We start from the raw sequence: 10,285 nt of genomic DNA on the forward strand, positions 1-10,285 counted from the left end.
TCCTTGAGAAGGTGGTGTGTGAGCCGCCTTCTTGAACCGCTGCAGTCTGTGTGGTGAAGTTCTCCCCATTAGGTTTCCTACATTACAATAATGACTACACTTCAAAATACTTCATTGGCTGTAAAGCACCTTGGGCCATCCTTAGTTGTGAAAGGCGCTATAGAAATGCAAGTCTCTTTTTTTTTCTTTTTGAAGTTAAGCTTTAGGGAACACCTATAGAGCTAAATCTTAATAAGTGCAAGGTCAATATGGGAAAAGTGGGGAGAAAAAAGACTTTCCAGTTATTACTATTTAGACTTGGACCTGGTATGTCAAATAATCTTGTGCTGCCGAAGATTCGTGTGCTGCTGGACCCGTGGAATTGCCATCTGTGGAATGTAACCAGTCAGGGTTCTGGAGAAGTGTTTAGCCTTGATGGTGTTTGGGGCAGGCTTTATGGACAGTTGGTCTTTTCCTGCTCGTCAATTTTGTGTGTTCATATTCACCGAAGCTAAAGCTCAGCCTGCTGAAATCAAAGAGGAGTTGTTCAATGGCTCTCCAATCCTCAATTATACCAACCTGGTTGAAATGGACATTTTGATCTAAGTATTTTTTTTTTATTGAATCCTCCGTGAAATGCCATAACCGGGACACCGCTGAGATTGAAAAGGGAGAGAGGACGAGGTAAATCAAGGAACTGGAGGTTAAGTGCTACCTGACTTCGTTTTAAATACCTGTAGATTGTGGGAGGAACGGAAGACTGAGGAAAATCTCAATGGTTAAGGAGATGGATTGTTGTTCCCATCATTCACCAGGGTCCCAGACCCCGCCCCGTTATCAGCTCGCACTTCCAGCAATTTGCGGCGCAAAAAATTTTTCGAGCTGATGGGTGAGGGGGGGGAAAAAAAATCCAGTTCACGGGGCTCAGACGAGATGCCCCCACTCCAGCAAATTCAGGGCCATCGCCTCACAGCATGAGGAGACCCACATTCATGCACAGTACATCATTCGAACAGGAGTTACAAAATCGCGGCCACGTCTGTCAGCTGAAACTAAGAAATGTTTGTGTCTAATTTGTTCATTTAAAAAAAATAGTTCAATAGTTGCTGCCTAAATCTCAAATTATAAATCTGAAGTTGATAGGCATGCTGTAATCTAGGTTCAGTTAATGATTCAGGCAGTGTTTTGATGCTAGAGTCCCTCAATCATTGGGGCTGGGGTGAGTTTGAGAAGCAGAATACGCAAAGTCCTTTCTCGCTATTCCAGTCGTATTTTGTGCTGTTGTTGTGTGGAGACCAGCAACTTAACCCGAGGGCTTCATCGGGAGTTGGGAATCAAGGGAAGACCAGTCTTGAGAGTCGGGAGAGAAAAATAATTCAGGGGATGGGGGGAGGGAGATGGAAATGGAGGGAGTCTTCACCTCAAAAATAGATTTTAATCCTTTTAGTTTTAGCGTGTGGTTACCAGAGGCAGTTTAGTTCCAGGAGTTGTCATTTAACACAACTCGCTAAGTGTCAGTTTGGCTCCAGTTTGTAGCATCTTTGCCTCTCAGTCAGCAGGCAGTGGATTCAAGTCCTACTGTAGGACTTAAGCACGTATCTGGGCGGATGCTTCAGTGCAGTACTGAAGGAGTGATGTCGGTGTGGAGTTGATTTCCTTTGATGAGATGTTGGACCTGAATGTTAAGATCCATTTGAAGGAGAGTGGGGAATTCATTTGGTCTCCTGACCAATGTTCCCCCCTCAACTACTACCATCTAAAACAAATGAACTGCTCAGTCATCTCATTGATATTTATGAGGTCCTTGCTGCATGCATATATTTGCCTCCATAACAACAATTACTGCACTTCAAAGGAAAGTCTCAATAAAAGATGCAATAAAATGCCGGATAAATGGGAATTGTTTTTTTATTCTCCTCAAAAATAACTGAATAGTAAGTATTTTCCGCATATCCTCTTATGGGTTTGTTCTTTTTCTTAATCAAGGTATAATCACTTTTTGACCATGTTAATGATTAAACTAATCTAGTTCCAGCATCAAACAAGCAATCTGTCTTGCTATTCATGCCATGCCAGTGCTGACTAGCACCAGAAATACCATTGTGTACCAGACAGTGCGGCTGGTATCCATGTACAGTATACAGCAGGTTGCTACGATGTGAACAGGAAGGAAATGTTGAATGATTCCTGAAAATGCTGGAAATACACAGCAGGTCTGACAGCATATGTGAAGAGAAGAGGTAACATTTCAGGTGTAACCCTTCATCAGAACTGCAATACTAAAACATTAACCTGCTCTTTCTCTTTACTGATAAATAACTTGCATTGAGACTGTGCCTTTCACAACCTCAGGACGTCCAAAGCGCTTTACGGCCAATGAAGTACTTTTGAAGTGTAGTCACTGTTGTAATGCAGGAAATGCGACAGCCAATTTGGCGCGCAGCAAGGTCCCACATAGTTATGTGATGATGATCAGATAATCTGTTTTTAGTGACGTTGGTCGAGGGATAAATATTGGCCAGGACACCGGGGAGAACTCCTCTGCCCTTCTTCCAAATAGTGCCATGGAATCTTTTAACGTCCACTGGAGAGGGCAGATGGGGGTCTCGATTAAACATGTCATCTGAAAGACGCGCCTCTGACAGTGCAGCGCTCCCTCAGTACTGCACCGGAGTGTCAGCCTAGATTTTGTACTTGAGTCCAAAACCTTCTGACTCAGAGGCGAGAGTGCTACCCACTGAGCCATGGCTGACGCCTAATGCTGTTGGAAACAGTTGTCCTGAGTTTTCTGTTTTTATTTCATATTTCCTGCATTTGTAGTTCTTGTTTTAGCCCATTTTGAGATGTCTTCTTTTGAGATTGTTGATTCCTGGCTTATCCAGCCGTTCCCCCCGCAGTTCCTGTATGGTGGTCTACCCTCGCAGTTCCCCTGTATGGTGGTCTACCCTCGCAGTTCCCTGTATGGTGGTCTACCCTCGCAGTTCCTGTATGGTGGTCTACCCTCGCAGTTCCCTGTATGGTGGGTCTACCCTCACAGTTCCCTACATGGTGGTCTACCCTCACACTTTGGGTGCGAAGAGGATCAGGCCTGGTTGTGATGCCTCCTGTGGCCAAATAGCCATGACAGCATTTACAGTATACGCTCACAAATGAACAGTGGCCCCTTGGATGGGGTATGGGAGGGTCACTGGTCCCCAGGGTGCGGGAGGGCGACTGGTCCCCAGGTGCGGGAGGGCCCCATGGAACGGCAACTCAGCACAAATTAACATCTTGAGGAGTGTGAGGAGAAAAGGAAGGACCAAAAAAACGTTACCAATTGTGCTGTATGGCGAACCAGGCACTGCTGCTGCTCCCAGATCCTTTGTGACCCACCTGAGTAAATGCTTTTAACCAGCACCTCGGTACAGCAGCAGCACCCTCTGGTGACGAACACAAACCTTGCTTGTGCAAGTCGAGCAGTAAACCCACCAGTAGAGGGCTGTAATGCAGGTTCCTGGTTAACCTGCCTGCATGGAACTCTCACAGCAACTTTTAAATCACTGTGCGTGCACGGTGCAGCTCTGCTGCTATAGAATCTGCTCTGCAATGTAAAAAAAGAAAGATTCCACAACTCTGCAAACCCAGGTTACTCATCCAGGCAAGTGGAGAGTATTCAATCAGAGGAATCCCCAAAATAAACTGAATTTTCAATAGATTGATGCAGAGAAGATGCTTCCACTTGTGGCGTGGAGTATAAAATCTGGGGCCATAATACAAGAGAGTCACTTATAAATTCAATAGGGAATTCAGGAGAAACTTCTTTACCCAGAGAGTGGTGAGAATGTGGAACTCACTACCACAACAAGTAGTTGCGCCGAATAACGTAGATACATTTAAGGGGAAGCTAGATAAACACACGAGGGAGAAAGGAATAGAAGGTTATGCTGATGGGGTTAGATGAAGAGGGGTGGGAAGAGGCTCATCTGGAGCATAAACACCGGCATGGACCTGTTGGGCCGAATGGCCGTTTCTGTGTTGTACATTCGATGTCATTCAGTGTAATATTACCGGGTCGTCCCAGCGCCCGGTCTCCATCAATCCGTCAAGTTTCCCTTTGGGGTCGCTGTCGGACGCCGCAAGTCACTCGCACGTCGGCAGCGTGAAAGTGGCCAGGACAGCGATACAAAAAGGCAGCTTGTGTCTTAGTGGCAGAAGGATCACGTCTGCTTCAGAGCGGGTGCTCAGTGTTGAGGGGCAGTCCACCAAGCTGGGGGAACTGGGTCCACAGACTGGGCACTGTGTGAGTCAGCAGTCTATGGAACTCAGTTCTCACAGCTGAGCACCGGGCAAAACTTCGACCAGCCTTCGGACAGCAGACACACAAAATCACCTGCAAAGACAAAGACACAACAGCAGAGCTTTGGTCAGTAGACTGACGATACTTTTCTAAAAAGAAACTTACAAAGGAGTTTACCTGTGACTTTCACTGACTAAAGTTTTAGAGATAGACTCCTTATGTTGTTTGCGACTAAATTTCGGATCTGTGCTTGGGTTATACAGGAACAGGAGGAGGCCATTCAGCCCCTCGAGCCTGTTCCGCTGTTTAAGTCGATCACGTCTTATCTGTACCTCAAGAACGTTTACCCGCCTTTGATCCATATTCCTTGATAACCCCTGACCTAACAAAAATCTATTGATCTCAGTCTTGAATATTTGCATGGCTCCTCATTGGCAGCATGGACTCATAAAATGACCGCGGTTAAACTAAAATTCTTTCTAGAGCTAAAAAGAATGCTGGCCAGCGCTTCCAGGAGACAAAGTGGGGAAATTAGAGGGGGGAAAGATATATGTAGGGAATGGAGGCAATGTATCAAGAGCTGCTCCTCTACTCTGTGAGGTGAGGCCAGACCAACACTGCTGGTCCCTAGTGCGTGGGACTCTTAGGGCTGAAACCCTAAGGTGAACCTTCCACATTTACTAAGGCTCTCCTTAAACATCACCAGCGCCTTGCTAGTCTTCTCTTCGACAGTGAGTGTCATCAGCCTATTCAACTGTGGGGGCATCACAGTCAAGCCCAATTCGGTTCTCACCCAACACTTACACTTTCCACAGGGGCCCACTGGATAGCAATCGGGAGAAGGAAGTCTGGCTGAAATTTCCCCCCACCCCTCCCCCCCCTAAACAGGAGGAGCTGAGGACAAATGCAGCGCTCCTGCTGCTCTAGGTTGAGATCAGGTAGCTCAGGACAGCCGTACCTGGGGCCTCCTAATCTATAGGTGGAGGCAGATTCAATCGAGGCTTTCAAAAGGGAACTGGATAAGTACTTGAAAGGAAAAAAATTGCAGGGCTACGGCTATAGGGTGGGGGAGTGGGACTAGCTGGATTGCTCTTGCATTGAGCTGGCACGGATTCGATGGGCCAAATGGCCTCCTTCCGTGCTGTAACCTTTCTATGATTCTGTGATTTTTATAGAGTTCAGGATCGCATCAGGTAGTGTGTTTATGCATTGAGGGGCAAGTCATGTTGTTGGGCCTGTCTATCTCCAGTTGCTCAGTGCTGGCACGCTATCATGCAGGTATGATCAACACATGCACCAATCAGATACTGCCCTTTAAGGACCTAAGATTGCACCAATCAGATACTGCCTTTTCAGGACCTAAAGTTGCACCAATCAGATACTGCCCTTTAAGGACCTAAGATTGCACCAATCAGATACTGCCCTTTCAGGACCTAAACTTGCACCAATCAGATACTGCCCTTTAAGGACCTAAAGTTGCACCAATCGGATACTGCCCTTTAAGGACCTAAGATTGCACCAATCAGATACTGCCCTTTCAGGACCTAAAGTTGCACCAATCAGATACTGCCCTGTTTTGACAAAAGGTCGTTGACCTGAGACATTAACTCTGTTTCTTTCTCCACTGATGCTGCCTGACTTGCTGAGCTTCTCCAGCATTTTCTGTTTTTATTTCAGATTTCCAGCATCTGCAGAATTTTGCTTTCATCAAGAGTTGCTCTATTGAGTGAAGGGGTGTTTCGTTGAGTCACTAATCACTTACAGCAGTTCAAAGAGGAGGAGTGCAAATATGTGTTTGTTTAAAACTACTAGATTACGGTCACCCAAAGACTCACTGCAAAAGGTTTTATAGTTAATGAGTTTGGGTTTCAATGCAGTTAGTGTGGGTGTCACTAACCAGTGCCGTTTATTCGGCACTAAAATGTTCGTTTCACACAGAAGGTGCACAAATAACTTTTATGGCAGATGCACCCACTCTTGCCTGTTTCCTGATAGGTGGAGCAGTCTGGTGATTTGCACCAGGGCTGTCTTACTTGTCAAAAGCAAAATACTGCGGATGCTGGAAATCTGAAATAAAAACAGAAAATGCTGGAGAAGCTCAGCAAATCAGGCAGCATCTGTGGAGAAGGAAACAGAGTTAACGTTTCAGGCCGATGACCTTTCGTCAGAACTGGACGAAAGGTCTTGCTGAGCTTGTCCAGCATTTTCTGACTTACTTGTGTTGCCCCTTTAAGAAACTGCATCTCTGCTGCGACCTTCTGGAAGGTTTAAGCTACTGCATGAGTGTCCCTCGAACAGAAGAGGACACCATTCCTGACCGGTGCTGTCATAGAATCGTAACAGCGCAAAGGGGCAATGTCCTTGTATGGACGCTTAATGCCCTTATACTAAATTCCTCTCTGCACTCATTTATTGCAGACGTTAACTCGCTAAGGTGAATGTATTAACCCTGCGTTTAAAAAGGAAAGAAAGATTTATTGTGAGCTTGTTACAGGAACAGGCCAGTCAGAAAATACTTTGCAAGATCGCAAGATAGATCCAGATGAGCGAGTCTGCTCGGCTCATCCATCGAGGAGGACCCTGCAGTCTCCCCATCGCCGCATCCAGGAGATTAGTCTTTAATTCCTGGGTTGGCAACCCTAAACCATAAGCTAAAGAGGGTAGGAAGTACAGAGAGAGGAAAATACTCCCAACGGTTACAGCACATGCAAATTCTGACACTACAAGAGCACAGTCAGTTTTATGTAAATCAAACCGGTGCAGTTGGGCCTGCCACACGATCACAGGCTATTTGAACCTTAAATTAAAAGGTGCAGTCAAGGCTTTGCATTGTTTTCGGTGCATCAGCTCCAAAATTAAAAACTAGACCAAATATTGGTACCTGTTAGTAAACAGGTTGGGGGTAATTTTAACCCCCCAGAACAGGCGGGTGGAAGGTTAAAGTTCCAGTTTTTTGGAGCGGGACACATCCCGGCTCCAACACGCCCACTTCTGGGTTTGACTCAAGTACGTTTGGATGCGCGCGCAACAGAAACCCGAAAGTCCTGCCCCCACTTGAAGCCGGCCGGCCGATACTTAAAGGGGCAATATACCTCATTGAAATAGTTGAGGTACTTCTTGTGTATTGCAAAAGTTTGGGTTTCCCATCGCTTCCGATGGGAAGGTGATAGCAGACGGGATCCATGAGGTGAGTGCCTGTATTGCGCTGCTTGTGGGTCAGGAGGAGGAGGAGTGCTTCATCCAGGCCCAACAAGCTCACCTGGTGTGACAGGACCCCTGAGATCATCACCCGTCCCCCCAATGCTGGCACCGCCCCCCACCCCCTGATGCTGGACCCCCTGATCTTCCAATGCTGGATCCCCCCCACGATCTTCAAAGCTGACCCAATGTCGTCCACGTCCCCCCACCCCCCTCCAATTTGTTCCATGACCCACAATCTCTCTCCCCCTCCCTGACTCGTGGCTCCTTTTCCTTTCGGACAGGCCGCCAGCCCGTCAATCTGGTACGTGGGAAACCCGGAAGCACAGATACTTACCTTCAATTGAGTTGCGATCACAGATTGCGATGCACTCATTTGGCTTCCGGGTTCCCCACGCGAATATCTGCTGACGTGCTGGGTTCCCGGCTCTGAGCTAAAATCATGCCCTTTGATTCAGGTCATCAGAAAACTGAGACATCCTTAACCCATGGATAGGCACTGGATTCGGGATTGAGCGGCGCGCTGGATTCGGGATTGAACTGCGCGCTGTGGATTCGGGACTGAGCGGCGCGCTGGATTCGGGATTGAGCGGCGCGCTGGATTCGGGATTGAGCGGCGCGCTGGATTCGGGATTGAGCGGCGCGCTGGATTCGGGATTGAGCGGCGCGCTGGATTCGGGACTGAGCGGCGCTGTGGATTCGGGATTGAGCGGCGCTGTGGATTCGGGATTGAGCGGCGCGCTGGATTCGGGACTGAGCGGCGCTGTGGATTCGGGACTGAGCGGCGCGCTGGATTCGGGACTGAGCGGCGCTGTGGATTCGGGACTGAGCGGCGCTGTGGATTCGGGACTGAGCGGCGCGCTGGATTCGGGACTGAGCGGCGCTGTGGATTCGGGACTGAGCGGCGCGCTGGATTCGGGACTGAGCGGCGCTGTGGATTCGGGACTGAGCGGCGCGCTGGATTCGGGACTGAGCGGCGCGCTGGATTCGGGACTGAGCGGCGCGCTGGATTCGGGACTGAGCGGCGCGCTGGATTCTGGATTGAGCGGCGCTGTGGATTCGGGATTGAGCGGCGCTGTGGATTCGGGATTGAGCGGCGCTGTGGATTCGGGATTGAGCGGCGCTGTGGATTCGGGATTGAGCGGCGCTGTGGATTCGGGATTGAGCGGCGCTGTGGATTCGGGATTGAGCGGCGCTGTGGATTCGGGATTGAGCGGCGCGCTGGATTCGGGATTGAGCGGCGCGCTGGATTCGGGATTGAGCGGCGCTGTGGATTCGGGATTGAGCGGCGCGCTGGATTCGGGATTGAGCGGCGCGCTGGATTCGGGAGTGAGCGGCGCACTGGATTCGGGAGTGAGCGGCGCTGTGGATTCGGGATTGAGCGGCGCGCTGGATTCGGGATTGAGCGGCGCGCTGGATTCGGGATTGAGCGGCGCTGTGGATTCGGGATTGAGCGGCGCGCTGGATTCGGGATTGAGCGGCGCGCTGGATTCGGGATTGAGCGGCGCGCTGGATTCGGGATTGAGCGGCGCGCTGGATTCGGGATTGAGCGGCGCGCTGGATTCGGGATTGAGCGGCGCGCTGGATTCGGGATTGAGCGGCGCGCTGGATTCGGGATTGAGCGGCGCGCTGGATTCGGGATTGAGCGGCGCGCTGGATTCGGGATTGAGCGGCGCTGTGGATTCGGGAGTGAGCGGCGCGCTGGATTCGGGAGTGAGCGGCGCGCTGGATTCGGGATTGAATGGTGCTGTGGATTCGGGATTGAGGGATAGAATAACAACATCTTGCTTTTCTGTAGCTCCTTTAATATAGAAAAATGTCATAAGACGTGAGGGGAAAAATGGACACAGAGCCAAAGAAGGCGAATGTTAAAAGAAAGAACTTGCATTTATATAGCGCCTTTCACAATCTCAGGACGTCTCAAAGTGCTTTATAGCCAATGAAGCACTTTTTAAAGTGTAGTCACTGTTGTAATGTAGGAAACGCAGCAGGCAATTTACGCACAGCAAGGTCCCACAAACAGCAATGTGATAATGACCAGATCATCTGTTTTTAGTGGTGTTGGTTGAGGGATAAATATTGGTCAGGACACCAGTGAGAACTCCACTACTCTTCTTCGAAATAGTGCTATGGGATCTTTTACGTTCACCTGACCGGGTAGTCAGGGCTTTGGTTTCATTTCATCTGAAAGACAGCACCTCTGATGGTGCAGCTTTCCCTCGGTACTGTACCGGAGTGTCAGCCTAGGTTTTGAGTTCAAGTTTCTGGAGTGGGGCCTGAACCCCAACCACCCTCAACCTCCATGACATAGAGTCTAGAGTGCTACCACTGAGCCACAGCTGACAACCTTTATTAGGAAGGGATGAGCAAAACCACGATCAAAGAGGTGGATTTTCAGGCAGGTCTGAAAGGAGGAGAGGGAGAAGGAGAGGCAGATGGGTTTAGAGAGGGAATTTCAGAGAGTTGGACCAAGGCTGCCAATGTTGGGGTGACGGGGGGAGGGGGAACGCAGGAGGCCAGAGTCAGAGACTTCATGGGCGGGGCGTTTAGGACTGGAACAGGTTAAATGGACAGGGAGGGGCAAGGCCATGGAGGGATTTAAACACAAAGCCTAGAAATTACTGCGTGTGATATTAGCGGATGAATGCTTAACATGTTAAGATAATTGGTAAAAGAACCAGAGGGGAGATGAGGAGAATTTTTTTTACGCAGCGAGTTGTTAAGATCTGGAACGAGCTGCCTGAAAGGGCGGTGGAAGCAGATTCAATAGTAACTTTCAAAAGGGAATTGGAGAAATAGCTGAAAAGAAAAAAAATTGCAGAGCTATGGGGA

The 10,285-nt window shown here is 49.0% G+C and overlaps 1 protein-coding gene across 1 annotated transcript in view; it reads left to right on the forward strand.

The window, feature by feature from the left end:
- Positions 1-9,265, forward strand: part of LOC137340381 (uncharacterized PE-PGRS family protein PE_PGRS10-like) — a 14,098-nt gene extending 4,833 nt beyond the window's left edge. The window contains exon 2 of the mRNA XM_068002801.1: positions 7,950-9,265. Coding sequence (XP_067858902.1) covers positions 7,950-9,265 — 1,316 coding nt within the window. The remainder of the gene's footprint in view (positions 1-7,949) is intronic.
- The last annotated feature ends 1,020 nt before the right edge of the window (positions 9,266-10,285 follow it).

This window comes from Heptranchias perlo, chromosome 21 (assembly GCF_035084215.1).
Source record: "Heptranchias perlo isolate sHepPer1 chromosome 21, sHepPer1.hap1, whole genome shotgun sequence".
Classification (NCBI taxonomy): Eukaryota; Metazoa; Chordata; class Chondrichthyes; order Hexanchiformes; family Hexanchidae; genus Heptranchias; species Heptranchias perlo.